A 24971-nucleotide genomic window follows, 5' to 3' on the forward strand; every position below is an offset into this window, starting at 1 on the left:
TGTGACTGAATGAGTGGCCCGCTGGCCGAGCGGACCCACGAACACAGGAGCTGCCAGACAAACAAGCCCTGCCCTCCCATCTGGACTCCCGAACTCTCCCGGTAAAGGAACTACATTGCCCATAATGCCGCGCGCGACGGGCCGGCACTCCCGCCGGGTACCCTGGGAGGAGTAGTCCAGGCGTTCCATAAATTGCTCGCGCTCCGCGCTGCGGGAGGCACGCCCGCGCCAATATGGCGGCGCCTGTTTAGGGTTCGTCCGTTTGCTTCGAGTTATGGTCGGGGCGGGGGTCTGGGCTTCAGGCAGTTAGTGGGACTGGCGGCGGGAGTTCCATGCAGGGACATGGGAGGCACAGGGAACTTGTGGGCGGCACGGCCTGAGGAGGGGGAGGTGACGGGCCGCCCAGGTCGGCCTCGGGACGCGGCTTCTGGCGTCGGGTCCGTGGTCCCCGGCCGCGAGGACCTCCCCTCCTCGCGCCCCTGGACCCCGTGGTGACTTGGAGGGTTTGAGGGCCCGGTCTCGGCCAGAAGTGGGAGAGGCAGAAATCCAGACCACGAGCTCGAGGTCAGACTTGCGAGTTCCGTTTTCCGCGCTTTTCCTCTGAGGAACGGGATGAAAAGGAAAATAATTGCATTTCAGCGTTTCCTGCGACTTAGGAACTGTGCTAGGAGCTTTGCATTTCTCATTTCCAGGTGACCCTCTGCCACACTCGAGTCATACCTTGAGCCTGTCGCCTAGGTCCCCAGGGCTTAATGTCGAGATCACTGGATAGATACATATTAGAGGGCCTTGGCCTTAATAATTATTAATGGCATCTTTTATCCCCAGTGAATATCCTCGCGGCTCTCAAGCTTTGGGACCATGCCCTAAACTGCTATAAAGATTAATTTGTTCCGTTTAATTCATTTAAGTGTCATAATCTGGTACAGAGTGTGAGAAGCGGAGATTTTAGGAAGTGGAAGTGATTGATGGTCCCCCGGTCCTTGTCAACTCTCAATTTAGGCTCGCCTTTGCCACCCCAGCAGTAGACTACGTGTGGTGATGGGTTTTCTTTTTTTATTAATGATGTCAATATGCCTTTAAAAGCAGCTATTGATTTTGGACCAAACCCTGTGCGCAAAGTTCTTTTTTTTTCATTATGTCATTTGATTCTTTAAATGACCCTACATGATGGGTGGCATCCCATTTTATCTATAAGAACACAGGTTAAGTAATTTGCCTAGGTCACTCAGGTAGTGTACAGCAGGGATGAAAAATCCAGGTCTTGCTCTCTCCACAGCCCAAACAACCCTGTATACTCTAAGGAACCACTTAAAATAGGTTCTCCCAAGTATAAAATAGGGACATGTGGGGGAAATTTGTTTTGAAAATAAAAGTATTTCTGTAACGTCATATTTTTTAAGGGTAATATTTAGTTTCACAATGTTTGGGGACCTGTTTGAAGAGGATTATTCCAGTGTGTCAAATAATCAGTATGGAAAAGGGAAGAAATTAAAGACCAAAGCTTTGGAGCCACCTGCTCCTAGAGAATTCACCAATTTAAGTGGAATCAGAAATCAGGGTGGAACCTGTTACCTCAATTCCCTTCTTCAGACTCTTCATTTTACACCTGAATTCAGAGGTATGCTATGTTACATGCATTTGATTAGTAATATGTACCCTTGGTTCTATACCTAATTAATTATGCAAAATCACAACTAGACAAAGTATCTTAAAGGTATATTCTTTAGCACATGTTTATTGTTAATGTAAGACATAAATTAGTAATTCTCAAGAGAAATGTGAAGCTTAAATTACCTTAATTCTGTGTAATCACAGTAGTTTAGTAACAAAATCTAAAGGCAGCGTCTTTTCTCATTCTTATAATTTAAAATACAACATAAATACAATTTTGTCATGAATGCCAGCCTTCATTATTGTTACACTGTTTGTATTTTTGAGTTTTAAATTTTATCCAAAATAATAATCACTTAAGGCAGAGTCACCCAGAAGGGTTATATCCTTCCTTTTGGAGTGGATATACTGCCCATAATCATATATCTGCAATTCTGAAATTTAGAAAACTCTAACAACCTGATCTGATTGGAACTTATTGGACTTCAGAACTTGACCTGATGTGAGCCCATGTATAGCCTTAGTTATCTCAGTTGAATAGTCACGTATTTGTTACAGGAATATGAATTTCCTTGATTAACGAATACTGTTTGCCCCAGAACCTTTTGTGGATTTAATGTTAAGATATATAACCCTTTCTTCATTAAGATGTGTACCTTTCTAAAATCTGGAAATTCTGAATTCCAAAGACCCAAGATGTTAGATAAAGGGATTATGCTCAAGGAACAGAAAGCCACCCAGATTAGTTCAATTTAAAGGGGGATTTCTTGTAAGAATATAGGGGAATCTCCTGGAAACCACCTACAGGAAGCTAGCCCGACCTCACTGGACCCTTGATTTCTTGCCCGTTTCCCTCTGCATGTTTGTCCCATTCCCATCTCTGCGAACTAGCTTCCTCCACAAGGGTCTTAATCTCCGTGTCCCTTCGATTTCAGCGTGAACATTCCTTCACCTCCACGTGGCCCTGATTGGGGCCCCCAGCTCTACATGGCTTTGTAGCTCAGCTCGCCACCATGTCCATGTTGTGAGAACAGACAGCCTAGTTCATCCTGTGTCGAGTTTGTGGCGTCTGCCTTCCCACCGCTACACATTTATCAGATCTTTGTGACGTTTTCTGTTGCTTCTAAGCTTAGAAAGACTTCCTGCCTCCAGAGATTTAGTAAATATTTACTGTTATCCCCTTGGGGCCTCTTGTCCTCGACTCCATCCTCTCCATAAAAATATTTCCCCGATGCATTCAGTAATTAAGCAGATTTACAAATTTTATTATCGTTGAAGTTAAAGAGCAACTTGAAGTAGAAAAGTAGCCTTAAAAAGAGACTGAGGCAGGCCGTGGAGAGTACCACTACGCAAGCATAGGGCTGAGGACCCAGCCCATCGTCCTCCCTAGCAAGGGATGGTGCTGGCCAAGCACGTGGGTTGACATTTTAGTGTGGATTGTGCACTCCTTGTAAGGCTTAGCTTGAATCCTGATGCTTATTGAAGGGGAGGTATAATTTGGAAAGAGTAAGGACTGGCAGATACCTGGGGGAGAATCTTGGAGCTTTATGGAATCATTTTAGCCCTATGAAGTAGGGCTAAAGTGAGCTCATTGTCCTTACAGTTCAGTGTAGCTGAGAGTAGTGGGAGATGATTGTAAAAGTCTGAGTATGGTTTTATGCTTTTGCCTTTACCCTTGTAGTTCATGTTTCCCAGTTCCTCCCAGGAACTCAGGAGGAATATAGCGTTCATAACAGTAATCACTATGGCAGCAGTGGTTGTCACGGGGAGATGACACCCATCCCATCCCTTCTTTCCCTGGAGTGTATCAAAGTGCAGCACAAGACACTGCCTACCACAAAAGAAGAAGGGCATGATCTCAGCGTCGAAGGTGGTCCTCATGGAAGGATGGTGGGAAGTCTCACATGTAACTTGTAAATGAACCCACGTGACACTTACATATTTATGTTATATTTCCTAGTATTCCTTATGTGGCTTTAGTGACCCACTGTGATAAGCAATAGGAAGCCATCATATATTTCTGACTTAAATTACTGACGTTACTGTTTTTAGTTTTATATGCATACTTATTGTTTTAAAGATCGTTCATTCTCAAACCTTAGCATGCCACTTTAGAGAGTCAGTGGTTAAAAATAATGTTACCAGAAAGTAAAATGTGTAGAGTGAGGGTATAAATATCGCCACAGTCACATTTCTGAATCTTTAACTGATTATGTTTACTGCTGGTCTTGGTTTGCTGAGATGAGATAATGTCATTTGCGTCTCTGATTCTCCTTTTTTTTGTTTAGAAGCTTTGTTTTCTCTTGACCCAGAAGAGCTTGGTTCTTTAGAGGAAAAGGATAAACCTGATGCAAAGGTACCAAATCTGTGATTTACAGGGGTTTTTTGGAGTATTGAGGAAATGTCTTTTAAGGAAGGAATTAAGTTCCTTTTTCATAGCAATCAGTAATTTTATTAGCTACCTAATAATGACGCTTCTATTTTCAGAAAGTGACTTGGCCTGTACCCCACTAGTAGTGAATTTTCCATGCAAAAGAGAATTGCTTTTCCAAACATAATGCTGCACTGCTTTATAGGTAACCTGACTTTCCACTATGTTTATTCTTTCTTCTGGTGAAGGAGATATTTACAAATCATCCACACAAGCCTACCAGAAACTCTCCCTATTTGTAACAACAACAACAGAGGCCAGTATTGTAGTTTGGTACTCTGGAAATAACGAGCGAGGAATCGGTTTATCATAAGTGCGACCTAATCACGTCCCCCCATTTAAACATCATTCAGAAGCTATTGCTTTCGGACTGGAATCTGTACTTCTTACTGGGAGTCTTTTGTGATTCAGCCCACTGCTTCTCAAACCACCTGTGCGGCCAAGGGGTAGTTTTGTGTATTTTTTAGAAATTCCCAATCCATTGCAGATCATACATAGTTCTGTAAGAAACAATAAAAATGTGGCAATGTTAAATTGTCATAAAAGTTTCTAAAGGCTTATTCACACTTTAGATACTTAAATTCGGTTTGCAGACCAGGCTCTGAGCAGCATCCTCAGTCGGCCCAGCCCTCACCCCACGAAATATGGCATGAACAGGCTTGGAGCCTGCGGGAAGAAAGCGGGGCGGGAACAGCCAGCCCTGTGAGGAGTCTGAACTCCAGAGTGAGATGCTTGGGACTGGAAAATTCCTCATAGGGAGTATGTCTGTATTCGGGATGCTTCAGAGAAAGAATCAACTATTAGAGACTTAAATTACTGTCAGTCTGTAATCAGTTGGGTGCTTTAATAAGGCCTATTTGAGTTTTAATATTCATCTGAACTATGTCAAAGTGGGAAACTTCAGATTGCTAAAACATTTTGGGTTGAATTTTCTAAGAAGAATGAATCTTAGCTAGTTAACCCTTTATAAGATTTTTATAAAGCTTCTGAGCGAACTATGTGAACTAGGAGATATGAGAAAACTAACATGCAGTTCTTTCAAAAAGCCCCAACCAACTTTTAAAAGACTTCGTTTAGAAACGTATTTGTTTCTCGTTTAGGTTCGAATCATACCTTTACAGTTACAGCGGTTGTTTGCTCAGCTTCTGCTCGTGGACCAGGAAGCTGCCTCCACAGCAGACCTCACTGACAGCTTTGGGTGGACCAGCAATGAGGTACGAAAGTCAGCTTCCCTAGGAAAAGCTACCAGCAATAAAGAGGAAACACTGGGTTAACATGTTGTCTAACTTCCTTTAATTTTATTTAGGGTCTCAATATTTAAATATTTACTTCTCATTTTAAGTAATTACAAGCCAAAGATATAGTTTTAGACACTTGCTGTATGCATGATTTTATGAATGGTTGTGATTTTGGGGTGGGGAGAGGGTTGTGGATATAAGGAGAAGTAAAAGAGCTGGTTTTTACAATTTTTATGATTTTTACAATCATGTAGTCTAGTTGAGATACACCCATTACATAGAGATTACCATTTATATAGCAAACTGCTTGATCAGCTTAAAAAGCTGACTAGCAACAATTCTGCCTGCCCTTGTGACTTCCTTTAGTATTTGAATCCGAGTGTTCTGATTTGAACATTTGCTTCAAGCAAAACAGTGAAAGCATCCTTGGAAGGTCTTTTCATGTTCCTATCCTGCCTTTCTCCCGAGTCTCTTCATTTTCTTCCTGTATCCTGCTGTAAGACTCCCATTTTTCTGTTTGAGTTCCTAGAGGGTATTTCACTGTATACCAACGAAACTTTTGTCAGAAACAAGTAAAGGTGCTTGCTGTCAATATTGGTGAGCTGTTGGCTCTACAAAATTAAACAAAACCAGGTCTGTAATTTTTAATGGAATAGATGTATTCTTGCAAAGACGGAGTTATAGGAAACAGGAAAGAGGCTGTGTTGCCTTCAACAGTAAACTCTAAACTGATCTTCTCAGGGGAGCACTTCTCAGCCAGATGATGCTGTGTGGTTAGAGGCCAGGCTCAGGCTTTAAAGTTAATGGGGCAATACATTCCCTAAACAGTGTTTGTGAAATTCCTGGTAAAAGGCAGGTGTTTAGGGTTAATTCCTTTTTCTTTGCTTTTTTTTTTTTTTAATAACCACTTTGTCACAATATAATTCACATGCCATAAGATTTACTCTTTTAAAGGGTACAGTTCAGTGGTTTTTTAGTATATTCACAGAGCTGTACAGCCCAGCACTACAATCAATTTTAGAATATTTCACCACTCCAAAAAGAAACCCCATGCCCGTTAGCTGTCACCCTCCTCATCCCCTGGCAACCAGAAATCTCCATTCTATCTCTATGGATTTGCCTATTCTAGACATTTCACATACGTTAGATGAGATGGTGTGGCATCTGTTGTAACTAGGTTCTTTTGCTTGAAATAATGTTTTCAAGGTTTATTCATGTCGTAGTATGTATCAGCACTTTATTTCTTTTGATTGCCAAGTAAAATTCTGTTGGAAAGATATAGCATATTTTTTTTTTAATCCAGTCATCAGTTAAGGAATTTTCCTTTATGTTCGGATAATGAGCTTCCAATAATTTGCTGGTTTCTTACTTTTCAAAGCCATGAAAACCTTATTTATATTTAAATAAAATTTTGTGGGAAATTCTTTAGGACTAGACCTGCAGTGGCAGACAGGGTCTCTGAGGCACCTCAGGCAAATTCAGGATTATTCAGAAACAGCTTGAAAATTTCCACAAGTTTCCGTCCTATCAGAGCCAGTGATGTTGAAGAAATTTATATCCTCTAATATCTTGTATGTTGAAAAACAAGAAAAAGATCGTGAGTCCCACGTCTTGCTCCAGTCTTCATCCGCTTTGTCAGCGTCTCTTCATACGAAACTCACCTTTAAAATTGTCTCCCTTTGCTGCCTCTGCACCTTCTGTTTGTTCTTCTCCCTCCTTTCTACCCTTCTTGTCAGAGCCAGTCATGACATCAGTGTGCCAAGTCCAGGAGACAGGTCTCTGCGCATAACTTAACAGCTCTTAATGGCACTCGCTGCCCCTCCTGCAAGCACCAGCTGCTGCTGGTCCCCAGACCTCACACTCCTGGCTCTCCCCTGCCCCTGCTTCTCCTCCGCCTCCCATGCTGGTTACTCCTCTCCACCGTTAGGAGTTGGTGTTGGTTTATAAGTTGTTCTTAGGGAGCAGTTCAGTCCATTCATTCAAAAGTGCATGACTCATACAGATTCAGATGAGTGCCTTTGGAGTTTTTCTCAGGAGCACTGTGCTAGTCTTGTTTTAGTGTGTTTGTGTCAAAGCAGTAAATTTTGGTTCTTTTCAAATGCTGAAAATTCAGACTGCTTACCAGCCCCTCTGATCTAAGTGAGATTTCACTGTGCACACTGCCAGCTCCTTGAGACTGCCATGTGCCTGTTGTGTTCCTCCTCTCCTTTCTGTGGCATGGCCACCTGTGTGCTTTCCCACAATAATGCACAGGCTTTCCTGTTTTCAAGTGAATTGAGTTGTATGTACGCAGTGAACACTGCCTGTCCATGTTTTCATTTTGTAGTAAAATGAGAACAGGTGGTGATTTCTTCACCTGCTCTCAGCTCGTTTAGCTCAGTCATCCTTATATTTGATCAAGGCTCACCTTTGGATTTCTTGATAAGTCTTGTGTTTTTTAACTGATATCACTTTAAAAATCTGTTTTTAAAAATCCGAAGCCCAAAATTACATTTAAAAGTTACCTGTTTTATAGGAAATGAGGCAACATGATGTGCAGGAACTGAATCGAATTCTCTTTAGTGCTTTGGAAACTTCTTTAGTTGGGACCTCCGGCCATGACCTCATCAGTCGTCTGTATCACGGAACCATTGTTAACCAGATTGTTTGTAAAGAATGTAAGAATGTCAGTGAAAAGCAGGTGAATATGCAAGAGTATTTTAGTAATAAGTTATATTGTAAAGTATAATTATGTCATTAGTTCTATGATTACCACATGAGGATTAAAGTGTTTATTACTAGAAATAACTTTGTCAGTTTTTTTCTTTAACTTTTAGCTACGCCTATCATATAATCCAGATTTCTCCATATAAACAGAAAGAAGCAGATATCTTAAAATGTAGCTTCCGTGTTTTATTCAGCACTCTGGTACAGGGTAGGTGTTTGGAGAACAGATTATAAGTAGAGGGCGGTGGCCTCAGGAGAAAAGCCGATATTGTCATGGTGGGTGGTTGGAACATTATAAAGAAAGTTAGCTAAGAAATTAGCCTAGAAAATGGACAAACAGCTGTAATTAAATATTGGATTTAGTTTATTAATGTCTTTCGGAAATTTCGTTTTATGTGTGTGCTTATGTCTAAATATTATGTTAAAATATATAAGTACATATTATATATAATATTACACGTAATACTATATATAGTGATGTAAAACCATTATAATCCTGTTTAAACTAGTGTAACCTTCAAGTCTTTGTCATAACAGATTGCCCATTTAATCTACTTGGAAATTAGAAATTGGAAATTTGCTCATGTAAATATAATGATCTTTGCTTGCTCTACAAATCTTACACAGCAAATGATTTCATCACTGAAGAGTTGTCTTAAGAAAAAAAATCTCTTTTTGTTATGTCAAGAGTTATAGAAATTTTCTGTATTTGACTATGAGTAAAAAAATGCCATTCTCTAAATGTTGCATGAATTGTGTTTTTTTGTTGTTTTTTATGAGAGTTAAGGGCAAAAAATACTCTTGGCCCTTATTGCCTGTGCTAATAGGTTTTGTCAGCCTAGTTTGGAACTATTAAGATGTGTGTGTCTTTGAATTACTGTATGATTGACTTGACTCTAGTAATAATTTACAAAGTAATTTCAATTTTAAGACAGTATCTGTGAAGGCACATGATAAATTACAGACATTAACTTTTCACATACAGATAAACTAGGTATTAATGTTACTTTATTACTTTAGATTTTTCCATGAACTAATCAGCTCTGTTATGTTGCAGCCTCAGTAACCCCATTTAATGCTGTTGCACATGCACGAACACACACACACACACTCTCACACACTCACACACACAGCTAACTCTGCTTTAAGCTTGCCAAATTTTAAGTGTTTATTATTAGAAACATGTCATAATTCAAATGTAATCGTAGAATTGATAGACTCCTGTTTTGCAAAATCCTCCTCTTAATTTTCATTAAAAACACCTTTTTGTCCTGGCTTAAAACTTTTTCTTTTAACTTCCTTAGTATGTCTCAAACCAGCCCTAGCAGATGGTGAGAAAGCAGCGTTTACATTGGGGCATTCAGACACATGTTGCTGGTCTAGTCTAGAGCGTAAGACAGCACTAATTAGCCCTGCCCATATGCACTTCTCAGTTTAGCTGTGTGTTCAGTGATTTGTTTTAGCTCTTGATAAAATGGGTTTTACTGTATCTACAATGATCTCATAAGCTAGTTCCTGATAACATTTTAAGCTAAGTCATAGTTTGATTACGAAAGGATGATTTGGTGCTATGAATTCCACAGTATCTGATCAGGTGATGTATACCTTATGTACAGTGTTTTAGGAAAAATAGATCTAAGTATTCCCAACATATGGATGAGTTATTGATGTGTTTGGGAACCCTGTGATATTATTTTTTCAATATTATATCCACGTGTATTTCAGGAAGACTTCTTAGATCTAACAGTGGCGGTCAAAAACGTATCAGGTTTAGAAGATGCACTCTGGAACATGTATGTGGAAGAGGAAGTTTTTGACTATGACAACTTATACCACTGTGGAACTTGTGACAGGCTGGTGAACGCAGCAAAGGTAAAGAGAGATGCTCTGCCTTTTCTTAGGATCTCCACTTAGTAGTTGTTAGCAGGAAGGTCTGTCAAGTGAAGTCAACTCGTATGAAAAAGTCTGGAAGATACACGTGAAGCCCTTGATTAATACTAAGGATTGAAAAGACATGTTATACATATCTGTATTTTAATTTTTTTACAATGAAGGATTTTTTTAAGCTTCCAAGCCAACAGTTCTCTCAGCTTCTTTTTCTTCCAGGAAAAATTTATTTGTACCTCAGTGTTTCTTAAATATACCTTTTTTGATAAACTCCCCACATCCCTCCTTTTTGCAAATTACTATTATGAAGAAGACAATATGTTTTTATTACTGTCAAAAACTTGCTTTCCTTTCACAGTCTACTACTGTGAAAGTAGATGGCTTTCTTCATTTTCTGCATATGCAGTTATTTTACAGTATCTATCTATTTATCTATCTATCATCTATCTGTCTATCTGTCTATCTATATCTCCTCCCAGATTCTAGCAAATCTGCTAGCCCCTCTCTCTCCCCCAGCTGGAGCGGGAAATACTTAAGTCGCTAAGGGCTTGACAGAGTACTTCTAGGTTTCTTTTTGTACAGCAAAGCAAAATACAGGATGAAGGGAAGACAGGATGTCCACAGCTTATTTCTTCTGCAATATGACGTCAGCTCTGCTGCTGTCGTCGTTAGCTGCAGTGGTCACTGTTCCACTGGTGGATGATGTCATAGGCTCTTAGCACGATGAACTCGAGCTCGATTCAGTCAGTGGTTATTGAGCACTGAGGTAAAGACCACAAAAGACGTAGCTTTGCAATTACTCTCATGATGGAGAGAGAGCGTTATTTCTAGAGCTGACAATTACTGCATTTTCCAACAAAGAAAATGAGGCCGAATTTAGATAACACACACTATTGATTTGGATCCTGGTGATTGTAGGTGAAAATGTAATAAAAACAGTAAGCCCCTTGCCTGTAGCTTTCACAATAGAATTTGAAACCAGGGTAAATATTATATTGTTTAGTACTTATTTCCATCCAGTCTTTGCCTCTTTATGAAACCCAAAGGAAGAGGTTTATGTTTTGCTTGCTTATTTTGTGCTTCATCTTTGGTTGTTACAAATACAACCTAATAAATATATAATTCAGAGGATGAAAAGTCGTAGAAATATAGTTAAATACATTCTTAGTTTCGGTTGAACTTAATTTGCACATTAGTAAAACAAGAACTCTTTAGTAAACAAAAGCACTTCTTTTATGCACCTTTTATGTCATTGATTTAATTCTTTTTCAATGGAAAAGTTTTAATCTTGATGCTTTTAAAACTGCCTTCTAGTTGCATTAGATTTATTGCATTCTAAGTTTATGTTTAGTTGTGCTACCTAAATTAATGCAGATTTCTTGTTTTGAGCAGTCTTTCTCTTCCCAGCCACATTGTAGTTGAGTTTCTCAGGTTTTTTAGGTGTATTATTTGAGCTTATTCAAAAATCTACTGTGTTGTTAAATTGCTGTTTTGCCATTTAACTTTTTTTACCCATTAGATTTGTGGAATTGTTTTAAATACAGTTTTAGAAATGTTAGATATTTATATTTTGGATAATTTTGTACGTGCGGAAGGATTTTTTTGCCCCCTCGCATGCCATTAACGCTGCAAAGGGGTTGGGAAAAGCTGATGACTTTTAAATATAATTTTAGCAGCTTAATTTAGTGTTTTGTTTTAAAGCAAGGACTTCAAACAAACAAAAAATCTTCTTACCTGCTTCTAAGAACAGTAACTGTAAAACCCCAGTCAATGGATCTTAACGTTTGAGGAGTTAAAGCCCTTTTGAAAGCCTAATGAAAACTATGAATCTTCTCCCCAGAAAAATACATATGCGTGAGCAATTTTCCTATAATTTCAGGGGTCCGAATCCATTGAGACAGGGCCTTAGGCCCCAGAATTAGAGCTCCTGTCCTTCAGTGACTAAAAAGAACTGTGTGTCTGCTAATGTGCCGACACCAGGAGAAGAAGGTGAAAGTGCCAGACTCAGGCAGGAGAAAACAGGGAGGGGCACCTGGCACAGCACGCTCACGGGGTAGTGTGTGGGTGCACGCTGTGATCTTAGTGTGTGAGCAATAAAAACATAAAATTGAGTTGTAAACTTTTTGTTGTAGAAACGAGTAATGTTATCTTTAGTTCCATAAGATACATTTATATCAAGGGCTATATTCAGTCCGCGGTAATGATTTTAAGTGATTTAAGGACATATTTGTCTTAAAACTGTGCATAAGTTGTGTTTTTCTATATTAAGAAATATTATGTAGGACGTGGTTCCATAGTGTAGCGGTCAGCACATCTCTACACGCAGAAGGTCCTGGGTTCACGCCCCAGTGGGGCCATGGTCCATGGTCTATGGCCACGCCACCCTGAACAAGCCCGATGTCTGATCTCAGAAGCTAAGTAGGGTCGGGCCCGGTTAGTACTTGGATGGGAGACCACTTAGGAAGACCAGGTGCTGTAGGCATAAATAATAATAAATATTTTTTTGAAAAAAGAAACATATATTCTTTTATATAACTGCTTTTTAAAAACTTAAATTTTTTTTCTTTTTTAACAGTCGGCCAAATTACGTAAGCTGCCTCCCTTTCTTACGGTTTCATTATTAAGATTTAATTTTGATTTTGTGAAGTGCGAACGATATAAGGAAACCAGCTGTTATACGTTCCCGCTCCAGATCAATCTCAAGCCTTTTTGTGAACAGGTTTGAACTATTTTATTTTGAAATGCTCTTTGTTTCCCCTCTCAAGGTTAAATCTTTAATTGACCCAATTTTCAGTTGGCTTATTGCAGAATCTCAGCCTTGGCACTATTAACACTTTGGGCGGGATAATTCTCAGTTGTGGGAGGCTGTCCTATGCGTTGCAGCGTTTTCAGCAGCATCCCTGCCCCCGCCCCCCTCCACGTAGTGATAAGCATGTCTTCAGACCTCGCAAATCTCCATGTCTCCTGAAGAGGGGAGTGGGTAAAATCACTCCCAGCTGAGAACCACTGGTTTATTACAGCCTTTTTGAATTTCCACAGTATAGATTTGTTCTCAGTTCTTTTTATTAAACTCTTCCTGAAAAATCTTTAAAGTGAAAATTTAAGAACAAAATTAGAAATGACCCTGCATTGGGAAAAATTACCATTAATTGTTACTTTGCTATTTGGATTTAGTTTACTTTAAATGCCATAATGAATTAAACATCTAGAAAGTGACCAGGTAATTGGAACTTCACTATTCTAGAATTTTTAAGTCTTAAGACATGGACAAGAAAAAGTTTTGAAAACAAATTAATTAATCAACCTACTCTATAAGCCATTCAAAAATATATTCTATATAATTGCTATTCGTGCCGAGATCAGAATGATGAGACGGATGTATTTCTTACTATACATTATTTACATATTTATTAAGACCAGAGCACTTATTAAATACCTATTGAATTTCTAGATATAAAAATTCAGATGGACCTTTCTCTACTTCAAGCCTAATTGCTGAACTTTTTGGTTTTTCTTTTGTTAATTTAATTACCATTCAAAGTTTATAGTGTGTTGACCCTGAGCTTGTTATTGGCACACACGGAATAAACAGTTCTTCCGTAGCAAGTTAATATACGTAACTCCCTCTGTTTACTTCCTAAGAAAAAAATTTGTTTTCTGAATAATTAAGGTAATTCTTATTTCCCCCAGTTTAATTGAGAAATATAATTGACATACATTACTGTATAAGTTTAAGGTGTACAACATGATGGAGTGCTTTACATACATCGTGAAATAATTACCACAGTGGGTTTAGTTACCATCCATCATGTCACATAGAAAAATTCTTGTCCTTTATAAAAAGTAGTTTGCCAGATGATTTAAACATACTTAGAAATAACAGAATTGAAATAAGTAAAACATTGAGCACTTATCTAAACAATTCACAATAATTTTACTTTTTCATTTCTGTATCAATGAAAAAATGATCACTTTGCATCTTTGTTTACATTTCTTTTGCCTGAACCAGACATTTAAAAAATGCTGCTTACTGAAAGAGTACAACTTTTTAAGCATATAAGTTTCTTAAATAATTGGCACCCCATCAAGTAGCACCCATATGCAAAGTATCTCTTCACCTAAAGCAGATTTTTTTTTAAATGCCAGCGTGAGTGTCCATCTGTTGGGAAGTCATAGTTATAGAGCACATTAATTATAGAAAAGATTAATCATAGAATTCATAAATCATTCCACTAAACTGCCTCTAAATAAAACCAGCTTGTATTCATAATTTCTAAATTCCTCTCATATTCAGAGGACGGAAGTGTCCCGAGGGGTGACAGAAAGTAGATATGGCTCTACTAGGCACATGACAAATCAGGCTGGAATATTGGAAAAAGTCAACAACTAAAGAACACATTTATAAAGCAGCATAATAGGTATAATACAAGGATGTGTTGACTAAAACTTACAGACTCATTGATAGGGTAGTGTGTTTCGTTATCACATGGGCTTACGTGATCTTAGCCACAGTACGTAAAACTAACACCTCGTTTGTGTATAGTTTTCATGTTTACCAAAGAGGCAGAAATTGGTTGTTATAATATGATTGGTATTAGATCAGTGATAGATAATTTCCAATCTAATTAGGAATTTTAAAATTTAAAGCCAATTATTCAAATTTATCTTAATTTACTCTTAATAACAGTAATAAAGAGTGAAATTTCTTATTGATGTCACTAGTTGAAATTCTTTTTTTCCCTTTGGCTATATATCTTCCCATTTTGTGTATACCATGTCAATGTTTATGTTCTTTTGTAGACTGAACTGGATGACTTGGAATACATGTATGACCTCTTCTCAGTTATTATACACAAAGGTGGTTGCTATGGAGGACATTATCATGTGTATATTAAAGATGTTGATCATTTGGGAAACTGGCAATTTCAAGTGAGCATAGTACCTTTACAATTTTTTTCCTTTTCTAGTCCCGTTATTTGGTGAGGATAATCTTTTGCCATTTAGTATATATTCACTCTGTAGACTACTTTGATGGGCACTAAAAGTTAACATAGAAATTTTCAATTTTTCTGAATAATTTCACATACAGGAAAATAACCAGCATAGTACAAACACATCTTGTATGCTCTTCACCGAGATTCTCCAGGTAACATTTTGCCACGTTTGTGCAGGCACACAGTCTGTACACACACACAGCGTTAACATGATCATTATTAGCGCTGAACCATTTGAAATTATGTTGAAGCCATCAGACCCCTTCACCCCTAAATATTTCAGTGTTTATCTCCTGAGAACAAGGACATTCTCTCACATAAGCATAGGTCAAAAGCAAGAACTCCAACACTGATGTAATACTGTTATCTAATATATAGTTTATATTCACATTTCACCAGTTGTCTGATCTGAATCTTTTATGGCATTCTCTTCTCCCCTCTAGTGCCAAGTCCAGGATCGTGCATTACATGTAGTTAGCATATCTCTTAAGTCTCCTTTAATCAATAATTGTTCCTCAGCTTTTTTTTGTCTTTCATGGCACCAGCCAAAGATGATGAAGACTTTCCTCCTATATTGTCTTCTAAAGTTTTATAGTTTTGCCATTTACATTTAAAACTGCATTCGTTCTGGAAAGGTTTCCTGTGAATGGTATGAGATTGTTTTTTCCATTTATTTTCCATTTCCAACTGCCCGTTCCATTTATTGAATAGCCTATTTTTTTCTCCACCAATCTCCATGCCAGTTCTGTTATAGCCATTGTTGACTTACGTGTGAATCCATTTTGGGCTTTCTTCTGTTCCATTGTTCTTTTTTTCTCTTCGTAGGCAAACCCCACATTATTAATTTCTGTAGCTTTATAATAAGCTATGAAACCTGGTAGGGCAAAGCCTCCCTCTGTGTTGTTATTCTACAGGAGTTTTCTGTCTCTCCTGGCTTGTTTTACTTCTGTGAACATTTCCAGAATCAGTTTGTCAGTATTCTCTCTCACACACTCACACACACACACACACACACACACGTGGGGATTTTCATCTACGTATGAAAACAAGGTATATCTTTTCCTTTTTTTAGAGTTTCTTTAACATCTAATACAAAAAGTTTTAGAATTTTCTGCAGGAAAGAACTTGCAGATATTCTGAGGAAAAGCCCTCACTGGGAATCTAGTTCCAGTTATTCGCAATGGGAAGAATTCTAATGCGTCACGTACCAACCCCAGACTCTCAGCCAGTTTCCTAAATGTATCTGAAACACAGTAAAATATCAATATGTAGGTTACAAACCAGCATGTTAGGTGTGGAACGCTGATGCACATCTTGGTTATCACATGGTTGCTGGGTAGTCCCTTCACGCGCACGTTCCCTCCGTTGACATTCGGTTTGCTTCTCAGCACTTCTGTGGGCTCCCGACGCTCTAGGTCAGGTGTACTTGGGAAGTGATGAGAGGTGTACATGTTCTATATATGAAGTCTGGATATGAAAAGACCAAACTATTCCACCAGGAGAGTGCTTACCAGGGAAGTGTTCTGTGTGACTAGATCTGTACTTTGTAGTTTTTGGACTGTTTGGCTAGTGTATCGATTTTATAACCAGCCATCTTGCTAAACCTTCTCATGTTGTAGACATCTTTGGAAAAAGACAATTTTGTTTCACCCTTTCCAGTCCTTTCCATTTCTAATTGCTAGAACTCCAGTTCTGGGTTAAGAAAGCCATACAAGCATCACTCTGAAATGCTTGGGCCACGTTTGCCAAGACACTGTAGAGTCTTGGGCACGTGCCCAGTCAGATGGAGTGAAGCGCGGCTTGTCCTCTGGTCTGATGCGGCCCTCAGTGTTTCCCTGCTTAGACTGAGCTGCTCTTTATTACGTTACCTGCCTTCCCACTGCGCTCTCACCTCTCCAGGCTCCCGGAGGAGAGCACTCATTCTGTAGAGCATTCTCTCCCACCCTTTGAATTGTATTAACTTTATTTCATTCCTTCTAAAAGATGAAGTTGAAACCTTTTGTTAGATTCTGTTCTGACGGAAGCTTGTGAACAGGTCTGGTGAATACTTCTTATTCTCCTTGTATATTTATTCCCTTTGCCCCCTGTAGTTCTGTTCCCGTTTTTCTTCTTCCAGTTAGCCTGCAGGCATTGTAACCTTTCTTTCCGATATTGCCAGGTTTCTCTTCAGTATTAGAAAGTGCCCCCACCCCCACCCGCTACAGCTTTTGCTCAGCTAGTGTCAGATTTCAGGTAATTTTCTAGCTGGTGGGATTCATCTTTTGATACATAAAATGTTTGCCGTTGAGCTCATGTACAGAGGTAGCTTCACACCGTGGTGAGGCAGCCTGTCTCGAGAGTAATGATTTATTCCAGGTCTTCCCTTTGAGTTGTGATTCCTTGGACATCTCTGCAATTTTGTGTTCCTTTCTTCAGCATTGATTAGCTGTTTTCCGGCAGTGCCAGGCTCTTCCCGGTTCTGTTCTGTGACGCCAGAGGGCGGGCGGGCATTCTTTCATTTGGCTTTCTGCACTGCTTCTCTATTCGTGAAGCTTTGTTACCTTAGCTGGACCTTCCACGGGGCTTAGAGAACAATGAGAAGATTGCTTTCCGTTTATGCCGAGTGTCTTTCCTTGTTCATGGCTTCTAAGGAAGCATCCCATTTGTTAACTTTTTTTCTTATTCTACAATTTCTGATTAAGAATCATTAGCTTTCCATCCAGAGCATTGTGCTTTCAAATAGTGATTAGTGCTTTAAGAATTTCAGCTTCGGTAGGTACACCTGCCAGATACTGTTCATCTCTGCTGCCAGTGTCCTGAGCAGTCTCTTGTGCCAGAGACAAAGAGTTTCAGGTATTCTAATCATAGCCATGTATTGTTCTTTCTGCTTATAGTTTGGCAGTTTTTCCCCTTTCGAGGAACTTTTCCCTGCATTCATGGAGTCCTTTAATAGGTGCTGTCTTCAAGGAGTAACTGTGTGACCAACCTCATGTAATTTTCCCGAGGTTAAAGTCAACGTTTCACTCTCTCTCTCAGTCTATCTAGAAGGTGGTCCCTTTCTTCTAGGAGGCCATTAGCTATTCAAAATGTGACTCCAGGTCTGGCTGGAAAGAGGAGCCTGATCTCTGCCTTCCGCTTCCTAAGGAGTAGGGGGACCTCTGCTTCACTGAAGGTTGACATCACTTCTACTACCATCTTGTACATTTGAGGAAGTAGGACAAAGAAGGCTTCACAACAGCTTCCAGTAAGTGGCCCCGGGGTTGGTGCCTGCCGGAGCAGCCAGTCACCACAAGGCCAAGGTCGGACACTGGCAGAGTGGAGGAGGAGGACCCCACAGGAAAGAGGCCCCTGCACTGCGGGTCCTGCCCCATCGCCCCGTGCACCTTCCCTTCGCTCTTCCTTCGTATCCTTTATAAGAAACTGGAGTCCTGCATTTGAACTCCTGAGATCTGTGAGCTGTTCAGGAAATCATCAAACCTAAAATGGGAATTGTAGGAACTCCAGAATTTGTAATCACCAGGCAGAAGTGGAGGTAGCCTGGGGACCCCGTTTGCGGCTGGTGTCTGAAGTGGGGACAGTCTTGTGGGCTTTAGCGAAGTTAGTGTCAGAATTGAATTGTAGGACACCCAGGTGTTGTCAGAGAATTGGGGGAATTGGTCGTTTGGAAAATCTATCATTCACCTCCCTACTTTGGGTAGGTCCTCAGGCTTTGTCTCCCAGACGTTGTCCTATATGGGCGTCAAGGTGGAAGTTCTGTGCCAGCAAAGTTGGGTGGCTAGAGGCCCCAAATCTGGCTCTCCTCCCTGGATTCCCACTTCACTTGTTCTCTGAGCATTTATTTTCCTGATGTCCTCTCGCTAGCACAGCATGTGTTTAAAAAGATGTTTTTGTTTTATGTTTTACTTTTATCCAGCATTTTTAGTGATTTCACAGCAGGATAATTATATTTGGTCTGTCATATTCTACTATTTATTATTTTTGTCTTGGGTTAATTGTTTAGGTCTGTTTGAATTTATAGTTTTAAACCAATTTAAAATGCTTTTGCAAGATGGCATATATGAAACAAATAAACCGATAAAAATACCATGTGTAGGGATTTTTACATGTTCCCAAATAACTTGATAGAATGGGGTAAAAACTTTGATGATCAGGAAATAGAAGGGAGTATTTAAGCTGAGCTTGCAAAGATGAGTAAGGTTTTATTGGGCCAACACAAACGAGTGAGGATAAATTGGATGAAGACCAGGAAATATTTTGAACTGAACGATAACAAAAACACAACATATCAAAATTTGTAGGATGCAGCTAAAGTAGTACTTAGTGGGAAACTGTTGGCACAGTGTGTATTGTGCTAGAAGGTTCACTTATCTCACAATCCCAATTTACAGATAAGGCCAGAGAGATTGAAGTAGCTTGCCCAGATTATTCAACCTAAGCCGGAATTCGAAGCCAAGTCTGCCTGATTCCAAGGCATATATACAAATTATTATGTTTTTATCATCATTTCTCTGTCTTGAAATCTCCATAGCACAAACATTTCTATTTTGTTAATTACCTTTTAAGGGATTAGTGATACAAGCTTTTTATTGTTTTTTTTTCCCTAGGAGGAAAAAAGTAAACCAGATGCGAATTTGAAAGATATTCAGAATGAAGACAAGATCGATGATCCACTGATGATTCTAAAAGCAATCTTATTACAGGTAGAGGGAGAGTGTATGAGTTTGTGTGTGTTTGTATGTTAGATATATATAAAAGAGATTTAGTTGGTAGAACTAATATCGATTTCATCATGTTTTTCCTTTGGACATTCTCTATGTCTATTTTTAAACATTTTTTATTTGAGACTTTCTGCTTATAAAAGACATGCATATTCATGGTAGAAAACTTGAGAGAGGAAAAAAAACTAGAAAATGTTTAAAAAAAATAAAAAGTGTAAAGACACGAAATGTTCAGTCTTCGGTAACGTTTTGACATTTGTCTTTTGCTTTTCCTTTCTTTGCGTTTATACACATATATTGGGGTTAGGATATGCGTTGGGTTTTTTTTTTTTTAGGTATTATTGTCATTTTAAATAGCACTGATATTTGCATACTATTTTGGAATTCGCTGTTTTCTCATGTTATCCTTTTAATGTGTGTAGGACCTGAAGTTATGTCCCCTTTTTCTTTCCTAATATTGGTAATACCTCATATACATGACCTTTAATGTTTGCTTAGTACCCTGTTATAAAGATGGCAGGTCTCCTTTCATTTATTCAGCTCATTCTTAATAAAGAGTTTTTCATAATTCTTTTCTAGGGACCTGGGCTGAGTCCTTTAACTATCTGGGTCTGTGGCCAGCATTAGTCTATTAGGGCTGCCATAACAAAATACCACAGAATGGATGACTTAAAACAACAGACATTTATTTTCTCACAGGTCTGGAGGTTGGCAGTCCAAGATAAAGGTGTCAACAGGTTTAGTTTCTTCTGAAGCTTCTCTCTTTGGCTTATAGAGGACTGCTTTAGTGTGTCCTAACAAGGCCTTTTCTATGTCCATGGGTATCTCTGGTGTCTGTGTGTGTCTAAATTTCCTCTTAAGGATACCAGTCATCTTGGATTAAGGCCCACCCTGATGGCCTCAGTTTAACTTAATCACTTCTTTAAAGACTCGGTTCAAAAATGGTCACAGCCAGAATTTTGAGGGTTAGGGATTCAACATATGAATTTTGTTGGAGGGACGCATTTCATCCTGTAACGGTCACTTGTTAACACCCCTTTTAGAACTTGGTTATACTTTGAAACATTCAGATTATATTTCAGTAATGCTGTTTTGCACTCAAGATATTTATTCTAAAAATCCCATACAAAAATCAGGAATTTATCAAACCTCAGAATACTCCTTGGATAGTGCTCTTTAAATGTTTAAACTTTGGAATATGGAAAGTTGCAAAATTCAAGATTTCTAAACTGAGGATTGATCTACTTTAAAAAAATTTTAAATTTAAAAAAATTTCGAAATAATTATGGTTAATCCACTTACACGTTTGCTGTTGGAGGAACCTTTAATGACATAATCCTGTTGGTCCTTTAGGACTGATAACTGTTACACTTATATCTCATAAGATTTTCTTAAATGACTTTGTATTTCTTTCTTAAGGAGGAAAGTAATCTAATTCCTGTTGATCAGCTGGGCCAGAAACTCTTGAAAAAGATAGGAATATCTTGGAACAAGAAGTTCAGAAAACAGCATGGACCTCTACGAAAGGTAGTACATGGCATTTTGACAGGAAAGTCCTAGTCCCAGGGAATTCCATTAGGATCCCGGCAGCATGGATACCTTTGCAGAAGGAAACTTCAGTTAGGTGAAAATAAAACGAGTTAAGTTACTTGTTAAGTATTAAGTAATGTATCATAGAGTCAAGTAAGCAGAAAAAGGGAGGGCTTTTAATTCCCACAGCAAAAAGTATCACAAAGTTCATACCCCAAAACTTGACAATTTTGCTTATAGAAATGTCTTCAAGTGTTCACTTGATCTTTCTTATACACACAATTCTTGTACACACAATTCTTGGTTTCCTGGGCTGTAAGATTAGAGGCAAAAACTGCACTGCCTCAAGTAAGAGATAACAGTTGTCTTCCCTGGAAACAGGCCAAGCAATGGGACTCTTGGCAAATATTTTGGAGCTATTTGTCATAGGAGCAAAGAGCTCATACATTTCAGTGTTTACGTGCATCTTTTAAATAGACCACAGTTTGTAAATGAATGTTGGTTTAAAGTTTCTGAGTACATAGAAACTTTTAAGGTTTTCGTTTAAAATGATTGCGTGAGTCTCAGTATTTTAAGTATATTAGCTGTGCAGGTTTTTTAAAAAAATACAGATACCCTTTATAAGTTTGTGGAAGTTAGCTTTTATTCATAGTCGACTGATAGTTTCCTCTTGAGTAGAGGTTGGATTTTATCAAATGCTGTTTGTTTTACATCTATTGATATGATCACATGGCTTTTCTCTTATTCTGTTAATGTGAATGCTATTGACTGATCCCTTTAATGCAAGCAAAGCTTACATTTCTGGGTTAAATCCCACTTGGTCATGGTATATTTTTATGTATTGCTTTATTCATTCGACTTATTTTATTAAGGTCTTTTGTGTCTATGTTTATGAGAGATATCCATCTTTAATCTGATGTCTGTCAGATTTTATCAGGGTTAGATAGGACTCATAAAACAAGTTGGGAAATATTTCCTTTTTTATATTCTTGGAAAGAATTTCTCTAAGATTGATTATTATTTCTTAAATATTTGATGAAGCTAGTTAGACCTGGAACTTTTTTATAATATGGTTTTTAAATTTTAGTTTTAATTTCCTTGATTGTAGAGTTATTTAGGTTTTCTGTTAATTCTTGCATTGTTTTAGAAAATAACATTTTTATCTGTGGTGTCAAATTTATTGGCATAAAGTTGTTGAAGATATCCCATGTTATCTTTTTTAGTGTCTGTAGGACTTGAAGTTATTTCCTCTTTTTCATTTCTGATATTGATAACTTGTGTTTTCTCACTTTTTTTTTTCTTCAGTCTTGCTGGGAGCTTATCAAGTTTATTAAACCTTTGAAAAACTAAACTTTTGCCTTTGTGGACTTATTTTACTGCTCGTCTGTTTTCTGTTTCATTGGCTTCTGCTCTTGTTTTAATTATTTCCTTCCTTTTACCTCTAGGATTTAATCTTTTTTCTAGCTTGTTGGGTTGGTATCTCAGTTGTTTTGAAACTTTCATTTTAATACACGCTTTTAAAAACTATGTATTTCCTTCTAAGCACTCATTTAGCTGCAGCTGTATTTGACATCTTTTCGTTATCATTTTGTTCAAAATATTTTGTAATTCTTTGCAATTCTGAGTTTTTTGGAAGTATGTTGCTTAATTTCCAAATATTTGGGGAATTTCTAGTTATTTGTTGTATCTATAAAGTGCTTTCTGATTAACTCCATTATACTTTGCGAACATGCTCTCAGCGCCTCTGACTTTACTGAGACTCGTTCATGCCTGGGCTTGAACTCCCCTCTGCCATGCACTGCTGCAGACTGGGAGGTGGCGGGTCAGGGAAGAGCTCACCCTGGTTTGCTTCCTTTTTTTGAAGGATTATGTGTCCTCCACTTTATGTCTGCTTTTGGTTACTCTCCAAACAGCTGTTTTCATTATTCTGTCTGGAGTTTATCATTTTTATTAGGAGAGTTATTTCAATAAAAGTTCCACCTAAAAGAGTTAATCCTCGACTATTAAACAAAGAAAAAATTGGCTACACAGAAAGTTCATTACTCAGTGGTTCCAAATTGTTGATATTTTATTGTACCTAAAACAAACGAGCTACCAAACTGTCTTACCATCTGCTACACACTGTGTTAACAGTGTTTCTGCCATATGCCCTGTGCCCTTCTGTTTGTGAAAAAATAATCCTTTGATGAGAGACTTGGCATTACCACAGATCATTTATTTCTAAGACAAATGAGAGGCTCACCTTTCCACAGTGATCGATGAGCTCAGCGTGTACTTCCAGGGTGATTTTCAGTATAAAGTAAATTTGTACTGAGAGAGACAGAGGCTGATACACGGCCACATGGAGATTAGGGGATGGAGAGGTGGGCTAGGCGGTAGCGAGAGAACAATTTTTTTCTTCTCAATCCTTGAGCTAGAAGAAATTGAGACATAGTCTTTGAGATTATGATTTAAGCCTTTCTATGCTTTCATTTCCTGAGCTAGCCTGTCAGCTTCCAGGACAGACGGTATTCAGTTCTTTAATGTTAAACAATAATTTAGGCTTAAAATTACTACCTCATCCCACCAGTTTGTCTGAGTCACTGGCTTTGAAATGATCCTCTATTGTGCTTCACCATGATTGCCTTTGTTTTGTGCTTTGTTTAGATTGCTTTAAACATTTCAAAATTGTTCTACTTCATCTGTTTCAACTAAGTACTTTTTAAAAACAGTGCTATTGAGATATAATTACGATAGTTTTATAGTACAGCATGGCAACTTTTTTCTTGATATAACTATTAGACTATTTAGCAGAGAGAACTCTGATTTTTATTAGGTGTTTTATTATGGCCTAAATGGATTTCTTTTCCTCCTTGCTGGCCAGGCCAAAAATAAAGATGAAGTTAAAATATCTAATCACAAAAAGGAAGACGAAGTTTTGTTTTTATCGTGTTTATGAACCTAATATCTGTTTGTTGTTTCCGTCTAGTTCCTGAAGCTTCATTCTCAAATATTTCTACTCAGTTCAGATGGAAATACAGTCAGTCTGTTGAAGAACTGTTCTCTGCAGGCTGAGTCTGGTTTCCAAAGGAGTGATCAACAAATTTTCAAGACACTTCCTTCAGAATCCCCAGGATTGAATGATAGAAGCTCCTGTCCCCACTGGTTTGATATAAATGATTCCAGAGTCCAGCCCATCAGGGAGAAAGACATTGAACAGCAGTTTGAGGGCAAAGAAAGCGCCTACATGTTGTTTTATCGGAAATCCCAGTTGCAGAGGCCCCCCGAAGGTACGGAAGGAAAGTGTTCCTCTGTGTGTAGGTCGGTGGCTTTAGAAGATTAAATGCTGTTTGAATTGTTACCTTTTAAAAGAAGATTTACTCTTAGAACATTTAAAAATATTTTTAAGCTAAGAGAAGTATATGAGGCCAAAAGGAATCCACCAGTCTGTGATTTTTTAAGACTATATATTTTTATTTAATTTTTTTCTCCTTCTGATAATACGAGGCCATAGTCAGATTTCCAGAATTGGAATTTCTTGGATCATGTGCTATTTTCTTAGCGTGTGGGCAGATCTGTGTGTGATCGCCCATGCCTGGGCTTGACTCTGTCATTTGGCCCGTGTTGCCTTTGAGTTGTAAGTGGTCTTGGTCTTATTTTCGTATGTTCCCTTTTATTTTACTTTCTTGTTTCCTTTCCCTCAAGGTAATGTATTCTCTGGGATTGCAGTATCTTTGAAGTACTCTTTGCTTTCCCTTCTGAGAGAGGTTGCACCATGGAAGTTAAACACTGACTCACAATGATACAGTTTTTAGTTGAAGCCACTAACACGAATCAGCCTGTAAGATTTTTTGATCACTTTCCAAAGTCTTCGCAGAAGCAAAAAAAAAAAAAA

General features: G+C 38.4%; 1 protein-coding gene and 1 pseudogene across 5 annotated transcripts in view; both read left to right on the top strand.

Annotated features, from left to right (window-relative positions):
* The first annotated feature begins 175 nt into the window (after positions 1 to 175).
* Positions 176 to 24971, top strand: part of USP40 (ubiquitin specific peptidase 40) — a 69915-nt gene continuing 45119 nt past the window's right edge. For 2 of the 5 annotated variants that reach the window (XM_006906617.3, XM_015585409.2), the window contains exons 1-11: positions 571 to 692; positions 1404 to 1621; positions 3903 to 3970; positions 5146 to 5259; positions 7799 to 7963; positions 9715 to 9861; positions 12452 to 12595; positions 14677 to 14805; positions 19454 to 19549; positions 20987 to 21094; positions 24066 to 24366. In XM_006906617.3, coding sequence (XP_006906679.1) covers positions 613 to 692; positions 1404 to 1621; positions 3903 to 3970; positions 5146 to 5259; positions 7799 to 7963; positions 9715 to 9861; positions 12452 to 12595; positions 14677 to 14805; positions 19454 to 19549; positions 20987 to 21094; positions 24066 to 24366 — 1570 coding nt within the window. In that variant the 5' untranslated portion in view covers positions 571 to 612. The other 3 variants (XM_015585407.2, XM_015585405.2, XM_015585408.2) reach the window with 3 other exon arrangements.
* Positions 12243 to 12358, top strand: LOC112475425 (annotated as a pseudogene).

This window comes from Pteropus alecto, unplaced genomic scaffold (genome assembly GCF_000325575.1).
Source record: "Pteropus alecto unplaced genomic scaffold, ASM32557v1 scaffold110, whole genome shotgun sequence".
NCBI lineage: Eukaryota > Metazoa > Chordata > Mammalia > Chiroptera > Pteropodidae > Pteropus > Pteropus alecto.